Source organism: Biomphalaria glabrata, chromosome 4 (assembly GCF_947242115.1).
Source record: "Biomphalaria glabrata chromosome 4, xgBioGlab47.1, whole genome shotgun sequence".
NCBI classification, from domain to species: Eukaryota; Metazoa; Mollusca; class Gastropoda; family Planorbidae; genus Biomphalaria; species Biomphalaria glabrata.
This window is the reverse complement of record NC_074714.1, coordinates 55261381-55287884: the sequence shown is the minus strand read 5'-3', so window position 1 is coordinate 55287884 and position 26504 is coordinate 55261381. Positions and strand designations below refer to the sequence as shown.

General features: G+C 39.1%; 2 protein-coding genes across 4 annotated transcripts in view; one reads left to right on the top strand and one right to left on the bottom strand.

Annotated features, from left to right (window-relative positions):
• Positions 1 to 26504, top strand: part of LOC106062053 (mitochondrial inner membrane protease subunit 2-like) — an 89968-nt gene that overhangs the window by 6564 nt on the left and 56900 nt on the right. The gene's annotated exons all lie outside the window — the stretch shown is intronic.
• Positions 226 to 26504, bottom strand: part of LOC106063154 (leucine-rich repeat neuronal protein 1-like) — a 38676-nt gene continuing 12397 nt past the window's right edge. The window contains exons 2-5 of one of the 3 annotated variants that reach the window (XM_056025719.1): positions 10325 to 10554; positions 7697 to 8520; positions 4865 to 5000; positions 226 to 4119 (exon numbers count right to left, since the gene is read on the bottom strand). In XM_056025719.1, coding sequence (XP_055881694.1) covers positions 2407 to 4119; positions 4865 to 5000; positions 7697 to 8145 — 2298 coding nt within the window. In that variant the 5' untranslated portion in view covers positions 8146 to 8520; positions 10325 to 10554 and the 3' untranslated portion in view covers positions 226 to 2406. Of the gene's footprint in view, positions 4120 to 4864; positions 5001 to 7696; positions 8521 to 9865; positions 10304 to 10324; positions 10555 to 26504 lie in introns of those variants that run through there. The other 2 variants (XM_056025721.1, XM_056025720.1) reach the window with 2 other exon arrangements.

The following is a 26504-nucleotide window of genomic DNA, read 5'->3' as shown; positions in this document are numbered from 1 at the left end:
GTGTATAGTTCTTATATGTATTTGTCTCAGCATACAGGGATAGTATTTAAATCTTATTTTTCCATCAAGTGTTTCATATCATCTGTACCTGTAAGTTAGGTTTAGCTTTTTATGCACTAATGTATTTTTACTTTTCTTTTAAATCTTTTGTTCTGAAGTATTTACAAATATTACTGAGAATATCATTTAGTGACCTTATATAAATAGTAAACATTTTATGAAATATTTAAAGAAAAATTGAAAGTTTATTTTTAAAAATTATTCAAATTTTGAATAAAACAATAAAAATGACCAATGCAACTAATATGTAAATGAGCAATAAAATGACATGTTTTCACTAAACAAAACCAATTTGTTTATCATATCATTTAGGCAACAATTTTACACATGGGAGATAATCTATCCATAATTCTTTAATACTGGATGATAGACATTTGCTTTTTAGTTTTTAATGTTAATTTTATAATTGGATTCTGATTGTACCAGTTTATGAGATGAAACAAACTAGTTTATTGTATGTGTACTTCAAAATGATGAAAGGAAACAAGCTTTTTGAAATTTCCATTTTTTTAAATCATTTAGTCTTCATTGTCATTAATCTATGTCAGTTCTATGATTCCAACACATGCCAACAAGCTACATCTGATGTGCTAATGGTTGGCTATCCAACAAGCTACATCTGATGTGCTAATGGTTGACTATCCAACAAGCTACATCTGATGTGCTAATGGTTGGCTTATCCAACAAGCTACATCTGATGAGCTAATGGTTGGCTATCCAACAAGCTACATCTGATGTGCTAATGGTTGACTATCCAACAAGCTACATCTGATGTGCTAATGGTTGACTATCCAACAAGCTACATCTGATGTGCTAATGGTTGGCTATCCAACAAGCTACATCTGATGTGCTAATGGTTGGCTATCCAACAAGCTACATCTGATGTGCTAATGGTTGGCTATCCAACAAGCTACACCTGATGAGCTAATGGTTGGCTATCTGATGAGCTAATGGTTGGCTATCTGGGTTATTTCTAAATTTAAACTCGGTTTTCATCTTATGTTCATTAAATATTTTGATTACTAAGAACCTATGACGCCAAACTATCAATTATCTTTAGATACAGTCTGTTTATAAAAGTCTAAAAAATTGTACAGTATTTACAATGTAGAATATACAGGGGTGGGCAAACCTTATGCAAAATTACAATTTGCACTGTATAATACAATTAACTCAACAGATAGTATCTCTTCGTATTTCCTGTGTAAAGTATCTAACAGTTGTGCTGTGTCTTTTACATTGAAACTTTTGTCCAAGCAATAGAGATCACATACAAATTCCTTGCTTGCTTCTTGGAGTACAAAAATTATCATCAAGCAACTTTTTAATATGATTCAGCCATATGATTCAGCCGGGTTTCATTCGGCCTGCGGTTCGTAGTTTACCCACCTCTGATATAACATGTATATATGATCATGATAAGATTTAGATCTACACAAGAGAATGAATGCATACAATGAACTCTTTGGGTATAAACAAAAAATGTTACATATTTCTCTATCCCCATTGACAATTTAAGTGTTTCTGAAATCGGAGAGTATTCAAGCTGAGTTTTATACGATTGTATTTTGTCTTTTACTTTTTTTCCCCATAGCTTACAAATTGAGAGCTAGATCTTTGTACATGGTCTTTAACAGAAACCTGTCCTCAGTATCTTTATTTTATCTTGTAGGGTAGAAGATATCAATAATTTTGTTTAAGGGTTTGTTTTTTAATTTTCAAACTTAAGCAAAACATCCCATTTTCGTTATTTCCTTTGATAAGAAATGGCTGGAAATTTTGACATGATATATATATATAAGAACAAATGTCAGGAATGAATTGGTAGAAATATCCCGCTGTGTCAAAGCGAGCTAACTGCATAGACTGGACAGATAAACTGCATGTGTCATTATGAGAAGCTGGTGTAAGCGTGATTATAAGATACATGTATTGCTCTTACACGATGAGTTATCACCTGGGGGAGGGGGGTGTCCTAGTCCCCTTCTTTACACACGCACACATAAACACACATACACACTATTTACATAAAGCCCTGTTGATTTCATTGCTAGCCTCTATACGTAAGCGTCCATTAAAATGTTTTATAATTGGTAAAATACAAACACGCGTAGTTGAACTGGTGATGAATTGACACTGAAATAACTTTATGAATTAGCAAAGAGTCATCATTAGGAAAAAAAAATACAATCGAATGGAATAGTTTAGGAATAACTGTAGCACAGCAAGGAAGGAACTGCATCGTCTTTTGTTTTTAAAGCTGTAATGACCCACATTTTGTTCAGGTCGAGTGGGGTCAGTGTGCTTCCACACGAGCCATGGAATGACATAAAGTGTTTGTTGCGGCTAGATCTGGGAGTTTGGGAGCAGTGCTGTTCGGGAGGATGTCAATGGGGTGCTGGGTACCGTGGGGCCCACCGCTTCCAACGGGATACTGGCTTTCTCCTCGTCCGCCAGGGGGCCTTGGTAGTCCTTTCGGCGCCGAGCTCGCCGCACCAGCAGAAGAACCACCACCAGCACCACTATCCCCAGCACCACAGCAAAGCCCAGCCCGATCTGGCTCTTGCTTATTCTGACAATCCCGTCAGACACGAGGACCTCCACTTCCTGTGTGGTCGTGTAGTTGCTGCACTGCATGGGGTGTATCTTCCTGTATACAAGACACACCTCGTACGTAGTCAGCGGTTTGAGACCAGTGATGGTGCATTTGTGAATGTTCCCATGGAGTTGTATGGTGGTGTACTCTGTCGAGTTGTCACGGTCGTCTCCTCCTCTGTTTGGCGTGGGTTCAATCTCTTTATAGAACAGTTGGAAGTCCGACATCTGAGCCCGTGGGATGGCCCCTCTCCAGGCCAGAGTGATGTAATCGTTGCCCACTCTTACATCAGATATGGACAGTGGTTTGTTCTGAACACGTACTTGTGTGGTTTTGATCTCTTCCGATATAGAATTGACCGCGCGGCAGCCGTACGTGCCACTGTCTGATAGGCTAACTGGTTTAATGTGGAGGAGCGCGCTGTCTTGTAGGACTTCAGTGAGGGAGAAGTTTGTTTCTCCTACAAAGTTTGACGTGGCGTTGATTTCTCGCCCTCCTGGAAGCACCCAGGATAGACTGGGTGCTGGCACACCGAGTCCGTGACACTCCAGCCAGAGTTCCTCTCCGATAGTGAGACTGATGTCTGCAGGGAACATGGCCAGAACTGTTGGCGGGCACATGGGGGAGAAGTACTCCATCGGCAGCTGCATCAACGACATTTCCGGACCTCCTGATTGGAAGTAGCAAGACACGCGCTGTGGCTCGCTCACTAGCGAACGTGGTGAGCTCGTGCCAGTGGATGCCAAAGTATATCTGACGTCATCTGTCGATGTCGTCATGGGGGATGTAAGCGAGCTCCTTGGGTTCTCGAAGCTCAGCTCTTTGCGTAGCCAGTAGATGTTGCAGTCACAAAAGAAGCGATTATGGTGAAGATGAAGATCGTAGAGCGATGGTAGCGAGGTGACCAGCTGACTAGACACGGACACGAGGCCGTTGTTGTGAAGGTGGAGGTGACGGAGGCGTGGCACGGAAGCGAACGATGCTGGGTGAATATAAACAAGGCGAGGGTTGTCATGCAACTGAAGACTGGTTAAACTACTAAGATTGTGAAATGCTGCCTCTTCAATGACCTGAAGCTTTGGCGCGTAGCTCATCGAGAGCTCTACAACATCGATGCTGCCAACTGCAAAAGATCGTAGTCTCAACATGGCCAGCCCATCCAAGAGCAGAATGTTTACGGTGGGCAGCGGCTGTAAAGATTTGGTGGGGACTTCCTTCATGTTCGAGTTCCCGGTAAAGTTCAGCAGGTTGAGGCTCCTGAGGCCACCGAAGGCGTTGTCGGGGACTTCTCTGATCATGTTGTTCGACAGATCCAAATGCTGGAGCTCCGGGAGTTTGGCGAAGACGCCGTCGTCGAGGCTGGAGATCTTGTTGTCAGAAAGGTAAAGTCTTTGGAGAGACGCAAGCGGTAGCAGCCAACCTCTTTCCAGCTGATACAGCTGGTTGTTCTTCAAGTTAAGAACCTGATGGTAGAAAGAGAAGAGTTATGCATCAATCCACACAGATAACATAGAAATAAGACATAGAAATAAGACCATAGTTAAACCAATACACTTTCTGTTAGATTCTTTTTTTTTCTTCTTATTTTTAAAACAAAGGTAATATAGTTAATTAGCAGTTTTTATGTTGGATGGGAAGAGCGTTTAATTTCTTGCCAGGTTTCTCCCCTTCCAAAAAAACCAACAACAACAAAACATAACTAATCTTTTCAGATTTTAGCCTATAAATTAATTAATTCGCAAAATCAAACTACAATAGTCAAGTGGTTCTACGGGAAAGGGGAGATAATGTCGGGTTAACTAAAAAGTGCAGTGGGAAAAAAATGAGTGCGAAACAAAACAATGTCTCATTGATTGCACATACACTTGTTGTCGCTAAATATTCCTAGGAAAATACCTGAAACATTTCAGCCTTTTCAATTACGACTAATTTATCGCGATATGTCTACATTAGTTTACTTTAAGTGTTTTTCATGTAATGTTTTATCAACTTATTATAAGTTGTGACGGACCGACCTTATGAGTTCTCTCTTGTCACATTCCTCTACTAGCGAAACACGAGAAAAGAGAGAGAGAAAGAGAGAGAAAGAGAGCGACCAGAACAAAAAAAGTCTCATATCTAAACCATTCCCATTTGTCGTGGACGCCTCACTAGTTACCTCCGAGTTTGTCCAGCCCCGCCTCCACCCTCCCTCCCCGCACTTGTTACCTCCAAGTCGGTGAGTCCAGCAAAAGAGTGAGTCTCCACTCTCCGAATACCGTTTCTCGACAAGTCCAAAACTCTGAGACTGTCCAGTCCATTGAATGTCCCGTGCTGTAAGGCCAACAACTTGTTGTCCGACAGACTGAAACAAAGAATTGGGTTAGTCGAAACTCTTCAACAGTTGAATTTTGTTGAACCCTTAAGAAACATTCGTTGACGCACACACACACAAACACACATTACACTTCCATCTCACCATCAGTTTCTCTGATGCGCTATGGTTTAGCTTCTGTTTCTAATGGACCTCATTCACCAATCGTAAACAAACAACATTTAGCCACGTGGTGCTCTATCTCTTCTATATAATTTACGATCTCATGTTTAATTCATGATGGTTGTCACGTGACAGTTTTTCCCATTGTTTTCTCAATAAGATCACGTGACTAAATGTTGTTTGTTTGCGATTGGTGAATGAGGTCCATTGGTAAAAAGCCCACATTCCAAAAATTTTGCTTATTGTGTATTGTTTGAAACCAAAGAAGTATGCGAACATAGCTCTTCGCTTTGATAACTTTGATCGTATGCGTCCAAATTGAAATGAAATGTATTGTTGTACTAAAGGGTTTGACCGGCCCCCTATAATGAAACATTCAAAACATATGATTTCAGTGTTCACGTGCTGTACTCAATTACAAGCTAAGCTTTAACTTCTATATAAAAATGTAATATTTAGTATACATTGGTTGCACGAATTTACGCAGGTGTATTTAACAAAAAAAAATGTGTAATAGTCTTTTGTTTTTGTTTCCATGCCAACCATCTGTCACGTGACTTTGTCTTGTTGACTTTCAATATTTAAACACGCATGCGCAGCTGGTGCATACACCAGCGCCGCGTCAGATTACTGAGTGTGTCGGATTATCAAGAGTCAACTGTAATTATGAATATTGAAAATGCAATAAGAACAATAACAACGTCAGCTTCCCAAACAATACAGTCACCTCTGCAACACTTATCTTATATGATACAGACGTTACTTCAAAAAAGAAGATTACGTCCTGTGCGTCATGCATTTAGTCATGCATATTAACCAATGACTTAAATTCTGACAAGTCACTGGTTTTCCTGGCTAGCTCAGGCAACCCATTTCATGCTCTAATAGCGCTAGGGAAGAAGGAGCATTTGTACTAACTTGTCCTAGCATATGGAACGAGGAATGTGCCTTTATCTTTGTGTCTTTCAGAGTATTTTATTAGATTTTGTTTTTGTATTTGAAGATTATGGTTCAGTGTTTATGTATAATTGCTACTTTACTTTTGAGTCTTCTGTCCTGAAGGCTTTCTAAATTTAGTGATTTTACTAATGATGTTACTCTAGTCAAATGTAAATATTCGTTTGTTATGAATCTCAATGCTCTATTTTGTGTCTGTTCCAGTTTTTAATATTTTCTTGAGTTGAGGGGTCCCTAATAGAGGATGCATATTCTATTATTGGCCTAACCAAGGTTACATAACATTTTAGTTTTATGTTCTTATTTGATTTATAGAAATTTCTTTTAATAAACCCTAATGCTTTGTTTGATTTTTTTGATAGTTTCATCAATATGTGGATTCCATGACAGTTGTTCATTTATTATAACACCTAGGTATTTTGCGTTTTTAGTCTGTGTTACTGGTTTACCATGAATTAATAACTGACATTTTTGCTGCGTGGAAAGACATGCTCCAATTTGATTCCCATTTCTGTAATTCATCTAATTCTCTTTGTAAAATATCTGTGTCTTGTGTTGTTTTTATTGTTCTATATATTATGCAATCGTCTGCAAATAATCTGACTTTTGTCAGATCTGAACTAATGCAATTTGGTAAATCATTTATGTACATTAAAAATAGCAGTGGACCCAAGACTGTTCCTTGAGTTTACTTTTATTGGTGTTGATTTAGAGCCATTTATTATTACAGTTTGTTCTCTCCCTATCAGAAAATCTTTGATCCACTGATGCAATGGACCGTCAATGCCAAAATATTTTAATTTTTTTTAAAGCAAACTAGCTGGAACAGCTTCAGGTCCAGACGATTTATTTAGTTTAATATTCGCCTTATTCACACACACACATTTGTTTTGTATAGACGGAAGTAGAATTGTGGGTATTGCTGCTTCTTAGCTTCTGATTCTCGTGCTGAAAATATTGGAGCCTCCCTGTTTGCTTCCATTGCTCACAAACAGGTCGACCCTTCGGGCCGCATCTGAGTTTATGTTTACAGAAACTCCATTTGTAATTTTGTTTTGGATGAATTGGATTATTTTAGCAACGGTCTGTATCTTTTGATATTTTTGTTTTTAAGTAGTTTAATACTAGCTAGGCAAACCTGTTGGCCTAAACAAAAAAAAAAAAGCTTTTGTTTGTTGAATATTTGATGATAAGTTTGTTGCGCCCCCCCCTACTTTAGAAAACGGCGACGCAATAGCTTAGTATATGACTTTACTCGAAATCGTCCGCCTGGTCGTGCGGTTTGCGCGCTGGACTGTCGTTCGGATTCATCGACGGTCGAGGGTTCAAACCCTGCCCGCTCCCATCCCCCGTCGTCCTGCGGGAGGTTTGGACTAGGAAGTAAACTAGGTTCAACTCTGAAGGAACATCCGAAACAATGTAAAACAAACATTTTATTCAAGTGAATTGGATGAATTCAAGGGCCTAAACTGGAGGTAGATCTTTTAACGGTTTTATGATTTGAAGAGTTTCTGGCTTCTCTTTTTTTTTCTTTTAAATACGAGCTTAAAAACAGGCTCAGCTATTTGTTAAATATTTAAATATTACAATCAAAATCTTGTTGTCACCTGAGGATCCTGAGCTTGTTGACATGTTCAAAGAGCCATTGGTTGTCTAGCTGACGGAGTTGATTGCCGGACACATCCAGGACTTTGAGTTCCAGCAGCCGTGGCAGAGAGGACATGTTCCGGAGTTGGTTGTAGGCCAAGTCTAGCACTTCTGTGGCACTTGGTAAGCCAGAGGGGAACTCGACCAGACCTCTCCTCGAGCAGTTGACAACCAGGAGTCGCTCTTCGAGCCCGGCAAGCGGGAGCGCTCTCCTGTAACAGTCACACTTTGTAGGGCATTGCTTTTCTGCGGACAGGTCGTCCTCTAGCGTGTTGTCCTCCAAGTTGACCGCGCCTCGGGGCATGGCGACCAGGCTCGGCGTGCCGACTTTGTCAGTGGCCAGGTGCTCTAGAGCTTGGGCCCCTGTCATGACAGCCAAAACCAGGCAGGAGACCAGTGACAGTGTCATCTCGGCCAGGCATCCACCATTCTGTTGGTCAGTCGTCCAGAAAAGTGTACATTTTGGTACTGTGGTCACTCATAGACCCACGTAACAGAATGGAGTGGTGTCGTACCCGTCTCTGCTATCTAGAATTTACATGATATATATACACTTTACGTTGGAGTTGGTACACGTCTCTCTTATCTAGAATTCACATGTTTTACACTTTACGTTGGAGTTGACGGATTGACTTTATGTACTTGTGTTCATATTTTGTAAGTTAAGATCATTTGATAGTAGGTCACATGTGGCGCCGACATTACACCTGCAACAGCGTGAGCCTTTCATCTTTCACTTTGTAGGTCACAGCAAAATTGAGCAACTCGAAGCTAGCCATAGCACCTGGAATGACATTGAGATCAATTTGTTAATACAATCACATTTACAGTCAATTTGTTAACACAATCACATTTACAGTCAATTTGTTAACACAATCACATTTACAGTTAATTTGTTAACACAATCACATTTACAATTAATCTCCTAGTTTTGAACATTTCTTTCATTGTGAAAATAAAAAAAGTGAACTCTATGGATCTTGTTTCACAATATTCTTGCCAACCAATACCTGAACACGAGACACAATTGAGATGAATTAACCACCCAATCACAAAACGGAACAGACTTACCATTCAGTATAACGTCAAAGACTACAATGACCTTCCATTCAATTTATCACAAATATACTGTAGCTCTAAAATTTAGTCAATTAATGGATCAGACCATCCATTTAGACTTTATCAACCAAATATTCATCTCTCTCTCTCTCTCTCTCTCTCTCTCTCTATATATATATATATATATATATAAGCGTGGTCGAGAGGCTAAGTGCGCTTGAACTTCGCTTGTCTTGGCTACCTAGAAGGGGGCTCGAGGTTCGACACCCGATTCGGGCAGAGTTGCGTTTACTGAGCACGGAAAACCAACTCCTAGATACCCCCTCCCCCCACTGGTCCACAAATGAGATTGGACCAAAGCGCTCTGAGCATGCTATAAGCATGAAAGTAGCGCTATATAAAAGCTATAATAATAATAATACTATGGTTATAGAAACTATTTGAGCTGTTCTACAGTTTTGCACACATCAAAACTTGTCTATAATTGTTTGAAGGGACAAACGAACAAATTCTAAAAATGAAAACAACAAAAACAGTTTAAACAGGGCAATATATCTAAATACCTTAAGATTTATTTATTCTTTTCGATATCAAATACAATTAATTAATTACCACTCCTTCATTGACTTATTGGTTAATTTTTTAAATAATTTATTCATGTTCTGTTAAGAACAATGAATAATTGTGCTAAGATTCAACTTGATCCGAGAATGGGAAGTGGGAGAAATAACGTGAATAAAAGGTGTCCCTCCCTGACAGAGTGAGTTGATCTAAGCTTTAGGGACACGCGTGAGACGTAATATCTTTGATAGAGTTATAAGATCAGCTTTGTAAAAAAAAACCAGTCAGACGAATACATTGTATTCAGACGTTAATACAGGTAATAATAATAATAAAAAAAAAACAGCGTACAATCTAGATCTTTATAATACAAGTCTTACACTCCCTCTTATTATGGCTAAAAAGTACTTGCCTACTTGTCTTGGAGAATTGAAATAAAGTTGTACGCAAAATCTATTTAGGGATGTTTGCATTTTTTTTTTTTAAATGTGTGTAAGTAAAGTACTTACTGTTGTGCTCAGAAAGGTTTGTGAGATAATTGGGAAAGGATACGTTTCTTTAAACTAATCCAGAATCCAACTAATGAAAAACAAGGCCATTATTCGTTTGTTCCAAGACTAGAAATAAAAGTTTGATTTGATTTAGGTTTTGAATCGTCTGACTATTCAAGTGAATTGGACCAATTCAAGAAATTCCACAGGAGTATGAGGCCTGTATGGCATGTGCTAGTGTGCTATCATTTCCGTGTACACATCTGTGGGTGTGTTTTCACTGCGTTGCAAACATTGCATGCCTATTGACCTTTATGACTTGAATGCTGTACAGAGAGCGCCGGTTTAGAATAGAAAATCTTTTCTAATACATCTATATCCAAAAAACGACGGACTACATGTGATGCGGTAAAATGAACGTGTGTTAGTAAAACTAAGATAAGATAACTGAGAAAGAGAAGCAATGGGTCTACTTACACGTCTGCGTACCCTGAATGTATTTCTGCGCGACTCAAGGCTTATATAGGTTGACACTAGAGCTGAGCGCAGATAAACCCAGCAGACACAGAGCATGTATGTCAGATATTGGAGATAAGATAATCATCTCTGACTGGGGCACACTACACACTACTACTGTTAATAAATTGTCTCGTGCGTTGACACACCTAGCTTCATCTGTTTAGGGCAATCAATGTCAAGGACTCCAGCTATTGAACGATAGGAAACAAAAAAAAAAAAAATATTTGTAAACATTTTTGTTTTGAGACTTGTGTAACTGGCCCCGTCAGTAATCTTTTGACAGTTAAACGTTTCGAATCAAAAAGAGTCGGCGCCCTTTAGGGAGCGTGGTGCAGTTAAACGAAAGATGCACCTCGCTGCCGATAAACTGATTTGTTTTCATACTGTCTTAAAAAAATAACCCACAACTTTTTATCAAGAAGTGGTTTTAAAAAAAGGGAGGGGGAGAGAGTAATGGGTGACCTCCGTAGAGGTCTAGGTGAGCCGATGAAAGTCTGGGTTATTTTGTAATCGATTTCTGGGTGGAAAGAGAAATTTAATGACACGAAAACCCAGTTGCTAAGAAGAAGACTATCGTCTGGTTAACAAAAATGTTGGAAGGAACACTTGTGCGTCAAACTTTCTCCCCTTGATTTAGTAAAGGTTATTTTAAACAATTAGTACTAAATAATTAATGATTAATTAAAGCAATGCTTTAATGTAAGCGTGTGTATGTTTATATGTCTTAAATTGTCTTTAAAACAAATAGACTGACTTAGACTTAGGTCCTCCCGCGCCGTTCGGCGCATTTGGCGGCAAGCTGTCTCCTCAAAGATCTGTCACTGGCAATGTCTGAAGCCTCCTCCCACCTGGTGTCCACTGTTCTGAGGTCCTTCATGAAGGTGTGGCGCCAGGTTATACGAGGACGTTCCTATTTGCGCTTTCCTCGTATTGGCCTCCATGTCATCTCTTGGTATGCGTAGTTCATTTTGTCGGAGAACATGTCCCGCAAACCTCATGCGACGCTCCGTCACAACCTCACTAAGTGTTCGAATCCCAGTTCAGCATAGGATCTCCTTGTTTGAGACCCGATCTGTGTAACTGACATTCTCAAAATCCGTTTCAACCATTTTTTGTTGAGCCACATTTAGTCTGTTCTCAACAGCCACATATGCACGTGAGACATGGAAGTCGTCTGTCAAAATTGAGAAAACAACCAGTGACCTCCATAATCGCACGGCCTTGACCAGGGCCGAAAATACCTATAGGCAGTACAAGCTAAAGCATCGGTCCCTAATACATATTTAGAACTGACTTATGACATCTGGACTTTTAAAGGATCCCACATCTCAAATAGCTTAGGGCCTTTTGAAGTCTAAATAGGGCAACGTCATTGACATTACCAAAACAATCGACCTAACAAGTGTGGTTAGGGTCCTCTTCAGCTCTAGCTATTCATTTAAATAATTGAAAATATTATTTACTTCATAGTATTGCTTGACATATAAATGGAAACTCCGATGGTTTAGACATTTTGATATAATGTGTTTCGATTTATAGAAAACGAATATTTTATTCTTTTTATTATATTTTCAATTATAACTTAGAAATGGATTCTTTTCTGACGTAATTTTTTCTGCGTATCAAAAAACGGTCAGATCTTCACCGGGTTTCTATGTGACGTCATAAAAAAACTTTTAATTTAATCTGTTGACTTACTATATAACGGAAAATCATGCAGTAAAATTTACAATCTAGTAAACAAAAAGATCTAGGTCTATGCATTTAGATTTAGATAGGCAAAGAAAAATAGGTGTTAAGATTAGATCTACATTCTTGACAAATCATGGCAGTGTGTATTTTCTCGCCTGGCCACTCAACACACAACAAACACTATCGCTTGGTTGTCTTGTCACGACCGACTACACATAGCCAAGACTAGCCTTACACTGACCAGTTTGTTAGAGACACACGATCTATTTACTTTTTGAGACACGGAGGGTTGTAGATGAAAATGTTACTATTCTTTCTCGAGTTGGTTATCCTTATGCTTTTAGATCTATCTATATAAATGTAACTGTAATATAGCCATGGACTAGGCTGTCACTAAGGTTATCAGCCACTGTAAGAATGAAGCGATACGATTGGTTAGATCTAGATTCGCTCTTCAGTATTGTTGAGGGAAGTGACGTATGCCTAACCTAACAAAACCTCAAAGAACCCCCCCTTTTTTTTTTAGATGTCAAGAATTTACTGTCTAATTTATTAAATATAAATGTTTCTAAACATTTGAATAAAAAAAAAAAGTAAAATGTTTACTATTACAACTTTTTACGCAGAATTTAAATGTCAATAGACTCAAATTTGAAAAACCATCGGAATTTCCCTTTAAAATTGGGAGTAACGTTGTTTTGATGCAATTGACTAGGCTACATTGACACTCGTTATATGATATTGCAGACATAATTTTGGGACATCATAGATATAACTCTGTGAGATGTGATATTGTAGAAAAAACTTTGTGACAGGTGACATTTCGACTAACTTTTTGAGATGTGACATTGTAGACATAACTATGTGACATTATAGACTGACATGTAACATTGTAAACATAACTTTGTGACACGTGACACTATAGACTAACTTTGTGATAGGTGACACTGTATACATACCTTTGTGACATGTAAAATTATTGACTAACTTTGTGACATTGTAGACATTACTCTGTGACATTTAAAACATAACTTTTTGACATTTTAGACATACCTTTGTGACATGGGACATTGTAGACATAACTATGAGACATTGTAGACTAACATTGTGTCATTGTAGACATAACATTGTGACAATAACTTTGTGACATGTGACATTGTAGACTAACTTTGTGACATGTGACATTGTAGACTAACTTTGTGACATGGGACATTGTAGACTAACTTTGTGGCATGGGACATTGTAGACATAACATTGTGGCAATAACTTTGTGACATGTGACATTGTATACATAGATATGTGACATTTTAGACTAACATTGTGACATTGTAAACATAACATTGTGACATTGTAGACATAACATTGTGACAATAACTTTGTGACATGTGACATTGTATACATAGATATGTGACATTGTAGACATAACATGTGACATTGTAGACATAATATTGTGACAATAACTTTGTGACATGTGACATTGTATACATAGATATGTGACATTGTAGACATAACATTGTGACATTGTATACATAGATATGTGACATTGTAGACATAACATTGTGACATTGTATACATAGATATGTGACATTGTAGACATAACATTGTGACATTGTATACATAGATATGTGACATTGTAGACATAACATTGTGACATTGTATACATAGATATGTGACATTGTAGACATAACATTGTGACATTGTAGACATAACATTGTGACATTGTAGACATAACATTGTGACATTGTAGACATAACATTGTGACATTGTAGACATAACATTGTGACATTGTATACATAGATATGTGACATTGTAGACATAACATTGTGACATTGTATACATAGATATGTGACATTGTAGACATAACATTGTGACATTGTAGACATAACATTGTGACATTGTATACTAACTTTGTGACATGGGACATTGTAAACATAACTTTGTGACAATAACCTTGTGACATGTGACATTGTAGACATAACCTCGTTACGTGCAGAGTTTCCAAGGCTGTCAATGCACATTCAATACTTTTAGTTCTTTTAAAAATTAAAAAAAAAATTGCAATAACTTTCAGACGGACATTGGTTTATTTAATCATGTCACAAAATTTGAGTAGTCGACGCTTACTAAATTTATATATTTTTATAGCGTGCAACCTATTTTAAACATTGACTACCGTACTAGTAATCGACTATGGAAGATTGGATGAAATAAGTACTCCAGTTTGTGTAGTGTTATGGAGTGTGTGTTTGTGTGTTTTTATGACGACGGTGGGATGACGGTGGGAAGAGTTAGCGATTGGCTGTGAAGGATGCAAGACAGATGGCGCTTGTTACGTGCGCAGCATAGTGTGAATGTGGAATGGTGCGAATGTGTGTTGAAAGGGGGGAAAAAGAAGATTGAATCCGAAAATGCAGTAATGTAATCAAGGTTATTGTTGACACATTATTAATTGTAACTCAAGACTAAAGTCATCATAATCTACCATATATGGGTCTATTATTGTATCATTAGAAGTCTCATCTGTACGTAACATCGCTCTTTCAAAGCCTTAATAAATATCCACTTATTAATTGTACTAATTATTTCTAAAAGCATGCCTCTCTTTTGGAGGCCCCGGGGCAGTAGCCTCGCATGCCCTCCCTTAAATCCGACCCTGCCTTCACAAATGAAGATGGCTACTTCCTAGCCCCAACTTCATGCAAGGTCAAAGTGCATACCACTTGACCAAGCAGCCTTCCAAACTTGTTAAAACATCTCTCTCTCTCTCTCTCTTTATTTATTTAACTATATTTTTTTTTCATGAAACAAAAGGAAAAAAATAGGCATAGAACTTTATTTTGCTTCCCTACATATTAAAGACACATTTAGCATACGTGCCACTTGAAATAAATTAAATGACTTAAACACAAATACATGAAGCTAGACAAAAAATGAATCGTCTCTGTTTCACCTCCATCTTGCATAACTCTCAGGAGGCGCGGTGGCTGAGCGGTAAAGCGGGGTTCGAATCCTGGTGAAGACTGAGATTTTTAATTTCGGGATCTTCGGGCGCCTCTGAGTCCACCCAGCTCTAATGGGTACCTGACATCAGTTAGGGAAAAGTAAAGGCGGTTGGTCGTTGTGCTGGCCACATGACACCCTAGTTAACCGTAGGCCACAGAAACAGATGACCTTTACATCATCTGCCCTATAGACCACAAGGTCTGAAAGGGGGAACTTTACTTGCATAACTCTTTACTCTGTCTCTCTCTCACACACACACATACTCAGAAACAAAATCTATATTTCGCTATCCTAGATGGAAACAAATTCAACATACTTTAAAAATAACAAAAAAGTACGCGGTTCTGTTGTCTCCTGGAACTTACACACATACCAACAAAATACTGTTCACAATATAGCCCCCCCTCCCCATCCCCCACACGTTGTAAGTGTATAGTCCTCAGGATGAGAACCCATGTGATTGTTATAGAAGCCTGTGATCTACATCTGTGCCCCGATGTCGCGGTGTCCAGGTCTCCCTGACCTATTACAGGTGAACACACCATCTGTTGTTCTAGAGACCATCCCGTTCTATTGACACCAGTTTAGGTGGAGTTTCTCTATTTCTGTCTCGTTAAACTCCGAGACAGACATACGGGGTATTGATTCCTCGTGAGTCACATCCCCTTTCAAGAACTGCACCTCTTTGTTGCCTGTGCATTGTCTGGCGTCTGCTTGTACTACGTCCGTTAATAATGCATGAACTTAATTGATTGGCGCCTTTTTTTTTTCTTCTCCCGGAGACAGAAACTAAACACAATAGATTGTAGATCTAGTTTAAAGAAACTGGTGTTTACTGTTTGACCTAAGATCTGGTCCACAGACAGTGCCAACATCCCTGGACAATGATGGGCTCATAATGGCACTATGGTCTATAAAATGATTATCTTATTTTCAACGACATATAAATTAAACTACCCCCCCCCTTTTTTTTTCCCCACCTTTTCCTCCTAGTACAGATAGCGGACCTTTTTTTTTTTTATTCCGTGTGAGATAATGTGTGTGAGTGTGTGTGTGTGTGTGTGTGAGAGAGAGAGAGTTTATCCATCGTTATTGATAACTTTTGCATGCGTATGTGACTGATTATGCCTGTTCAAAAAAGGTCAAGGTGCGGCTCCGAAGCCCGGGCATGTGTTTCGCGTTGTCTATGGATCTGTGGTCCTCTTCTCTTTCTTGTCTCTTTTTATCTCATACGTTGATCGTTTTCTCACGAGATCTTGACCACCACTGTTATCTTTTCCGCTTGTCCCATCCAATATAACCGAGTTCAACAGACTTCAACGCTCCAGAATGCAGCCTCCATTTATGTAGCAAATTTGTCTTCTTCTGTCCACCATCCGTGTTGTTTATGTGTTCACGACCAGATTTAGACTTTAACTCTTTCTCTCCTAACTGACAATACAAACGTTGATTCCATCAGAGTGTGGTAAATAATTACGGAGAGAAAGAGTTAAGAGGCCATAAGCTACATGAGACACAGGGCCCCTTGTAATAAAACATACGACATTTTAAAATTTGCACTTTAAAAAAAAATATTGAAAATGTATCTGGAACCCTTTTTGGGGGTGGAGGCTTTTAGCCAATGGGGGTCCTAAGCTTTAGCTTGCGTTATCTATATGTACATCCAGCACTTGTCCTATTATTGTTTTCGTTGCTGTCACTGTTTTGGGGTATCTTGACATATGCCGTGCGTTGATGGTTATTATGTCGAGACGTTGACTGTAGCTCCGCACGACAAATCCAACCACACCTTGTAGGCGTATGCGTTAACGTGACACACTAATTTGAATAAAAAACTTGAAATCCTCTGGTCGGAACAAAATTAACTTAAATTTTGTTTACCTAAGACTTATTATGGGATGTGTAGCTAAGAGGAACAAAACCGCTTGGCTACGTAGCAAGGGAACTGGAGCTAGAAGCAGGACTTGAGCTGAGTTGTTTTTTGCGGAACGCCTAAAGACAGCTCGGAAACCTACAACATACTCCCTCCCCCCACTGGTCCACAAAATAGATATTAGCATGAAAGCGGCACTATGCAATAACTAAAGTAATTTTAAAATATCTACAGGTTTTCTATATTAGCGAAGTAATATACATAAAAAATAATATAAAAAAGATGTACAAATTATCTCTAAACTCCCAAACTTTGTCCTCTACGGAACACCTCGCTCATTCTTAGTAGTTAGAGCAGCCGCGGTTCTCAATCTTTTATGATCGGCGACCCCTTTTTACACCCCCCCCCACTCTACCGCGACCCCCCCCCCCCCCGCGCACACACACACACACAGCAATAGAAGAATAGACAAAACAATTCATTTTTTCGATGGTCTTTGGCGACCCCTGGTAAATCGTCTATCGACCCCCAAGGGGGTCGCGACCCACAGGTTGAGAACCCCTGAGTTAGAGGAACACTTCGCTCATTTTTAGTAGGCCTAGTTAGAGGAACACTTCGCTCATTCTTAGTAGTTAGAGGAACACTTCGCTCATTCTTAGTAGTTAGAGGAACACTTCGCTCATTCTTAGTAGTTAGAGGAACACTTTGCTTATTTTGTACAAAGCTTATATCAACTCTGTGTTTCTGTCTGGTCAAAAGTTTGTACACATTATTTCTATTACACCGAATCTCGGATCAAGCTGAAATTTTGCACAATTACTTCTTTCACCTGACTACCGAAGAATGAATACAATTTGAAGTGGTGGTATAAGCTGAATTAGTCCCCTTTATTTTAGCTTGCCGTTCAGGTGAACTCAAACATGGAATAGAAACAATAGATAGCTATACAATCTTCCATGTTCATGGACTCTTTACCTAGCCGAGTGGTTACCGCGTTAGCTAGAGAAGCATGAGAAGGCTGTGAGAACTAGTGATAGAGGAGTGGTGAGTGAATCAGTCTGGGCCCTTAGGAGTTTAATGTACATTATATATGAATATGTCCGACAGTGTCATAAGTACACATTTTTTTTAATAGATGCATTGCTTTGATTTTAAATGAGGACAGTTAATTAAAGGTGATAGCGTTGATAATGTAAGACATTATTGGACATTGAACATCAAATAAGAAACCCTAGTTCAGTTTTTGAATAGATTACCCGTTCGAGGCGCGGCGGCTGAGCGGTAAAGCGCTTGGCTTCCGAACCGGGGACCGGGGGTTCGAATCCTGGTGAAGACTGGGATTTTTTATTTCGGGATCTTCGGGCGCCTCTGAGTCCACCCAGCTCGAATGGGTACCTGACATTAGTTAGGGAAAAAGTGAAGGCGGTTGGGTCGTCGTGCTGGCCACATGACACCCTCGTTAACCGTAAGGCCACAGAAACAGGTGACCTTTACATCATCTGCCCTATAGACCACAAGGTCTGAAAGGGGAACTTTACTTGCATAACTCTTAATCTGTCTCTCTGGGATTTTTTAATTTCGGGATCTTCGGGCGCCTCTGAGTCCACCCAGCTCTAATGGGTACCTGTTAACCGTAGGCCACAGAAACAGATGACCTTTACAATCATCTGCCCTATAGACCACAAGGTCTGAAAGGGGGAACTTTACTTTTACTTTTTTTTTACCGGTTCGAGATGGTTTTCAAAATAATTTCATGTTATTTTTTCTATGCTACGCTCCTGGTGTTCTATAAAACGACAAAAGTTCAAGAATATATGTAACAAAGAGTGGAACACTGAGAAAACGATTGAACTGTGAAGTTTAATTCAGCAATACATTTCCGATGGAAGTCTACAGGTGCCCCCCGCCCCGCCCCGGCGACGTGCAAGTTTTTATTTTCTAAGATTATTTTTTTTTGTTACCACACAGTGTTGTTGAGAGTTCTGGTGTCACTGTGACATGTCAGCCTGACCGAGCTTGTTTCACATGGATTTCGAACTGTAGACTCGCCCATTATTCTGTGCTGGAGCTTTGGGCCGAATCGTTGTTGTTTTTTTTTTTAAATAGGAAGGAAAATCAACTAAGCGCATATCCAGCGATTTTCGTGACACTGGCTTTATAAATAGTCTATCTGAAATATATATATATATCTACTAGATGCATATTAAATAGGTGTATTTTTTACTATCCGGTTTACTATCCGATAGTGATATCCGACCGGAGCCGAATAGCACCGGATAGTAAAAAATTGCCGGATATTCGGCCGGAGCCGGAGCGACTCTCCGGTGCACCCCTAATATCTAGTCAATCTTTACAAAAGGATCGCAGAATAGCTTTTATGTCGCAATTAACAACAGCGATGACGAGTTTCATTTGTCAAGTTGGTAAAAGGAAACCAGGTCTGGTATGATCTCGTATGCTCAGCAGGCGACCTGATTATTCTAAACTCGGTGTGCTTTTACTTTGAATGTAATAATATGCTGATGGTATTGGTATGGAAACTTGTATTTCATAGGAGTTTGTAGACAGAGCACTTGACAGTGTAAACAACACACCTGCCGTCTTGGAATTTAATGACGAACCAGTAGCTTTAACTCATCGAAGCTCATGCGCTTAACTTAGGCAAAGAAAACGTATAGGAAGAATACGAGTTGCGTGTTGACGAAGAGGACAGAGAGAGAGACAGAGGGGCTTACTAATGACTTCCACTCTTCCGTCGTAAACGGCAATGTAAGGTACTTGCACGATGATTCGAATAAGATGTACCAGTTAGCAGGTCGCTAACCTATATCAATTTTCGAGAGTTCACCTTGATTTATTTTACAGAAACCTGGCCTAATGATACAGTAGTACATTACCCGATTCCTCAGTCAATTTAGAGACAGTTCATATCGGTAGAATTCACAGAGCATAAAGGATTGACAAAGAGGGGGTGGAGGCTGTACGGTATCTATCAATAAAGAATATTGCAACTCAAAATAGGAAATAAGGATTGTGACCCAAAACACTGAACCTGTGTGTGTGTGTGTATCAGCTGCCAGGAAGAATTCACACAGATGTGTAGTTTGCGTACCATCGTAAGTTGACACAGATGATTTTGGGAGTCATTCATCGTGTCGAATTAAAAACACAGCTTTCATCTACCGAAGACACGCTCCTCAATCACTACACACACACACACATCGTCTGGAAGTGGTCGTTTTCTGTCCATTAAGTCAAGAACTGAACAAGAACGCGATTGCTTCCTACTAAGGGAGACTATCCGCGCTGCTCCTGAACGTTGACATGATGTCATTATTATTATTAATATTATTATGAGTGTTGTAAAAAGTTTCCCTTTCAGACCTTGTGGTCTATAGGGCAGATGATGCAAAGGTCATCCGTTTCTGTGGCCAACGGTTAACGAGGGTGTCATGTGGCCAGCACAACGACCATTCGCCTTTACTTTTCCCCAACTAATGTCAGATACCCATTAGAGCCCGAAGATCCCGAAATTAAAAATCACAGTCTTCACCAGGATTCCAACCCTGGACCCCGGTTTGGAAGCCAAGCGCTTTACCGCTCAGCCACCGCGTGTTGTAGTCAGTCAAGAAATCTCTCTGGACTGTCGTGGACGTTAATAATCATCACATCTGAAGGAACGTCCGAGACTTGTGAAGCCAACAGAAAAGTAGAAAATAAGATCTAGCAAGTTATTAGCAACATATAGCATCAATATATTCATTCCATTGAGTATTAGCAACATATAGCATCAGTATATTCATTCCATTGAGTATTAGCAACATATAGCATCAGTATATTCATTCCATTGAGTATTAGCAACATATAGCATCAGTATATTCATTCCATTGAGTATTAGCAACATATAGCATCAGTATATTCATTCCATTGAGTATTAGCAACATATAGCATCAGTATATTCATTCCATTGAGTATTAGCAACATATAGCATCAGTATATTCATTCCATTGAGTATTAGCAACATATAGCATCAGTATATTCATTCCATTGAGTATTAGCAACATATAGCATCAGTATATTCATTCCATTGAGTATTAGCAACATATAGCATCAGTATATTCATTCCATTGAGTATTAGCAACATATAGCATCAGTATATTCATTCCATTGAGTATTAGCAACATATAGCATCAGTATATTCATTCCATTGAGTATTAGCAACATATAGCATCAGTATATTCATTCCATTGAGTATTAGCAACATATAGCATCAGTATATTCATTCCAGGTCGATCCAGCAAATATTGCCGTCATAACATCGGTATATATATTTCATCAAGTATTACCAAGATAACATCGGTATAGTCATTCCAACAAGTATTACAACATATCATTGGTATATTCATTCCAGGTTGATCTAGCAAATATTGCCGTCATAACATCGGTATATATATTTCATCAAGTATTACCAAGATAACATCAGTATAGTCATTCCAACAAGTATTACAACATAACATCAGTATATTCGATCCATCAAGTATTACGACATATAATCAGCATATTTCTTTCATCAAGTATTACCAAGATAACTTCAGTATAGTCATTCCAACAAGTATTAAAGTATTACAACATAACATCAGTATAATCGATCCATCAAGTATTACGACATATAATCAGCATATTTCTTTCATCAAGTATTACCAAGATAACATCAGTATAGTCATTCCAACAAGTATTACAACATAGCATCCAGTATATTCGATCCATGAAGTATTCTCGCTTGCGTTGAATGGACCTGCTGAGCCAATACATTGAAGGGAGTCCATAAAAAAAGTTCATTAAATTCGTTTCCCCCGCAGTGTATAATCTGGTTAGGTTTTAGCCGTCCGCTGAAATAGCTGAGATCAATTGATAGAATGGCAGATTAAACTTCCCCACACGACACTTCGGGGACGTCATGTGAAAACGTTTAGGAGATGGCATCAGTGTGTGTGCGTGTGTGTGTGTGTGTGAATGTTAACTCCTTGAGCTCTCGAGGAGCTAGATCGATATAAAGTTCTAAATGCAAGAAATAAACCGTTGATCTGTTTGGTTGTAGTCCATTGAATAAATAACAGTTAATAAATGGAAATGTTTCTTCTCCCTCTCTCTCTCTTTTCCTTATTCTCTCTCTCTTTCTCTCTCTCCCCCCATTCTCCTTCAGCCATATGAATTTCTGTTTGTTAACTTGATTTCATCTCGTCATGAAAAAATTACAAACCAGATCTAGCTTAAACATGATTCGATTCCCTCCATATGATTTTATTCAATCTTATGATTTAGCTCTCTCGTATGATTCGGTTCGGTTTGATACACGCAATCTAATAATTACATTGTCTGTTTTGTGTATGTTTGGAGGTGAGGCTAAATTGTATAAAAACTAAACAAAAAAAATTAATCATTGTCATCATCATCAAACTCCATTTGAGTGAGGGCTTGAGAGGCTTAAATCCTCTCTTGCAAAAGCCCTTGAAACAAACCCTGCTGTCTTGCGTAGTGCGTATATGTCACCATACAGGTCGAGAATTTTTGGTTTCCCAGACCTGGTGAGGCGAAGAAGAAAAGAAATGAATAGAGGTAAACATTATTGTAAAGCTACAGATTACGTTGGGGGCAGGTCACCTCGTAAGAATGTCAGAAAACAGAGGAGCCATGATTGTTCACCAGCAAAATCCAAAAGGTAGGAGTCCCAAAGTCAGATCACGAGCAGGTAGCTTGATGATGTAGAGGCAGATCTACAACAGCTTAGTGTCCGGGCGTGGAGACGTAAAGCCCAAGATAGATCCTGGAAAGATGTGCTAGAGCAGGCCAGAGCCCTCCATGGGCTGTTGTGCCGCTGGGATGGAAATATTGTTTTTTTTTGGCATGCAGTGAATTCGTCAACGGATTTTTTAAAAACAATCTCCGGTCATTTGCAAAGGCCTCTCGTCTAACCCGACCGTGTTGGAATACTAGCCACCGGTCACAGTAAAGTAACGAATTGGCCGTGTCAGACAGTAGTTCTAACAGGCCTATAGAGAGGAGCCTCAATGGGCCTCGAGTTCCAAGAGTCTTCGGCTCCCACTCTTAGGACGATTACTACGAAGAAAAGGACACACACACACAAGCACACCTGGATCTACGTAGGTGTACAATGTGCTCGTGACGACGTCGTGACTTCTGAACAAGTGACAGCAGGAGTCGCTGCGTGTGTTTAGTAATAGCTGTAGGGTGAATGCATCAAGTAATCAGGGCGTACTATCCAGCACAGCATCAGATGAGTTAGGACAGTGATTCTCATGAGGTTTTTCAGACATGTACCCCTGCAGTTGACCTTTCATTCTTAGTACCATAGTAGTAGAACGTTAGAAACTTGAGACCTAGAAACCGGGTCATCATTTAGACAACACACAAATACTTCTATCGTTACATATACGTCATTACACAAATCATTAGAAGCTTTCTAGTCAACCTGATTGAAACCTATTTTAAAACTGATACATATTGAATTATCTTCACCTAATATTTAGCGTATTTTTTGTTACGATGTTTAAGTTTCCAATAGTCATTATTTCCTCTAACTGACTACGTGAGAAAAACATTACAGGCAAATGTTTCCTTATTACTTTCGAGATATTTCTTATGTTACACTTTAAATGTTTTTTTTTCTATTCTATCATGGACTTGATTTGTTATTGTATTTTGTACAAGTTAACATTTCTAAGTATATGGACCTTTTTTTTTTTTTTTTTTAGCTGTCCCTATGAATGCGAGCCAATGTAAAACATGCTAAATTGTGAAAGGACTGTGTCCTTACCTTGGGAGGAGTGAAAAAGGAAAAAAAGTTCAGGACAGGCTTTCCAATTAGAGGATTACAAAAAGAGGCTTCGGCCAAAACTTAAAAAAAAAAAAAGACTTTAAAGACTTTACAATTTCTGTATAACTTTCTTGCAATCAAATTTATTAAAGTTTGTTGAAAGTTGAAAGGCTTTGGTGACAAAAAATACAAACGCGACTAATTTTAATTGCTGAACTGGATTTTTGTTTTGGTCCAATCAAATGGAAAATCAGTTTGACTACAATTGACCACCTCAGCGTAACTACTGTAACAACAACAACAATCACAATGTCGATGCAAATACGAACAATATTTACAGACGAAACATAAGCACTCATAACCAGCGTTTTTTTTTAAAATTCTAAATTAGACTTCTATGTACTTCTCGATAACGACAGATGACCTTGTAACACTGTAACCCAGGGGTTCTCAACCTGTGGGTCGCGACCCCTTTGGGGGTCGATTGACGATTTGTCAGGGGTCGCTTAAGACCATAGAAAAAATGAATTGTTTTTGTCCATCCTTCTATTGCTGTGTGTGTATGTGCGGGGGTGGGAGTCGCGGCAGAGTGGGGGGTCGTAAAAAGGGGTCGCCGAGCCTGGAAGTTTGAGAACCGCTGAGTGTAACCGAAAGTGGGATAAAGAGTTTTTTAAATCTTTCTGTTTTAGTCCTAAATGGTGATTTTGTCCTCCGCTGATATAAGTAAAAGGGCCTATAGATGATCTAGCTGATGTTTAAAATGGTTATAACTGATGCTAAAATGTTGCAAGCTGTTGATGAAATTACGTTTGTTCTAAAATGTTTTATATGTTTCGGATGTTCCTTCAGAGTTGAAGATAATTTACTTCCTAGTCCAAACCTCCCGCAGGACGACGGGGGATGGGAGCGGGACCATCTGAATCAGGCAGCCATCCTAATTTTAGTAGGTCAGGTAGATGATGGTGAAAATATTGAGTAGGTCCTGTAGATGATGGTGAAAATATTGAGTAGGTCATGTAGTGATGGTAAAAATATTGAGTTGGTCATGTAGAGGATGGTGGAAATATTGAGTAGGTCATGTAGAGGATGGTGAATATATTGAGTAGCTCATGTAGAGGATGGTGAAAATATTGAGTAGGTCATGTAGAGGATGGTGAAAATATTTGAGTAGGTCCTGTAGATGATGGTGAAAATATTTTTTGAGTAGGTCCTGTAGAGGATGGTGAAAATATTGAGTAGGTCCTGTAGATGATGGTGAAAATATTGAGTAGGTCATGTAGTGATGGTAAAAATATTGAGTTGGTCATGTAGAGGATGGTGGAAATATTGAGTAGGTCATGTAGAGGATGGTGAATATATTGAGTAGCTCATGTAGAGGATGGTGAAAATATTGAGTAGGTCATGTAGAGGATGGTGAAAATATTTGAGTAGGTCCTGTAGAGGATGGTGAAAATATTTTAGTAGGTCCTGTAGATGATGGTGAAAATATTTTTTGAGTAGGTCCTGTAGAGGATGGTGAAAATATTTGAGTAGGTCCTGTAGATGATGGTGAACATATTGAGGTCATATAGATGGTAAAAATATTGAGTAGGTCATATAGATGATGGCGCAAATTTTTAGTAGGTCAGGTAGATGATGGTGAAAATATTGAGTAGGTCCTGTAGATGATGGTGAAAATATTGAGTAGGTCATGTAGTGATGGTAAAAATATTGAGTTGGTCATGTAGAGGATGGTGGAAATATTGAGTAGGTCATGTAGAGGATGGTGAATATATTGAGTAGGTCCTGTAGAGGATGGTGAAAATATTGAGTAGGTCATGTAGATGATGGTGAATATATTGAGTAGGTCATGGTGAAAACATTGATCAGGTGAAATAGGTGAACTGAAAAAGGTGAGTGTGTTAAATACATGACATTAAGGAGCGTGCCACGGATTAAGACGCACCTCCTATGATCTGCCATTTTGTTATCCACTTGCGTCAAGCTGTGAGCTGATCGATTCCATTCACAAACAGGGACACCAGGTTGTGGTGGTTGGGTGGGGGGGGGAGGGGTACTAAATAATTCCGAAGGTCAAAACCACTATAAACAGTAGTTAAAAAATGTCGTTATGTAAACAGCGATAATCGCCGTGGTCGATGTTTTGTGTGAGGAGGGAGAGAGGCGAGAGAGTGAACGAGAGGGAGAGAGAGAGAAAGGGAGATGGAGAGAGAGCAGAGAGGTTAATTGAAGGAGAGAGAAAACATACTTGAGAAAATTGCTCTTCACGAGCGGGGTTTTCTAGTTATTGAAAAATGTCGTCAGCCACATCCTCGAGTAATTTTTATTCTAGGCGAGTTTCTTTCGAGCTCCAAGTCTGCTCAGGTTTTAGATCTACCTGTTAGTAAACTTTCGCATTGTCTAGAGCCCCACAAACTATCCTTAGAGCTTCTGTTCCTATCTACCAAGTACACTGGTACCATAACTAGCGCATGATTCTCATATAGAATAGAGAAGTCCTAATGAGTACTGATTAGACAAGCGGTTCTCAACCTTTTAAGCTCGGCGACCCCTTTTTACTATCCCCCACTCTGCCGCGACCCCCCCCCATAACATACACAGCAATAGAAGAATACACTAAATACTATCTATATTTTCGATGGTCTTAGGCGACCCCTGACAAATCGTCAATCGCGACTCACAGGTTGAGAACCCCTGGATTCGACATACAGTAATAGTATATAGATAAGAATTAA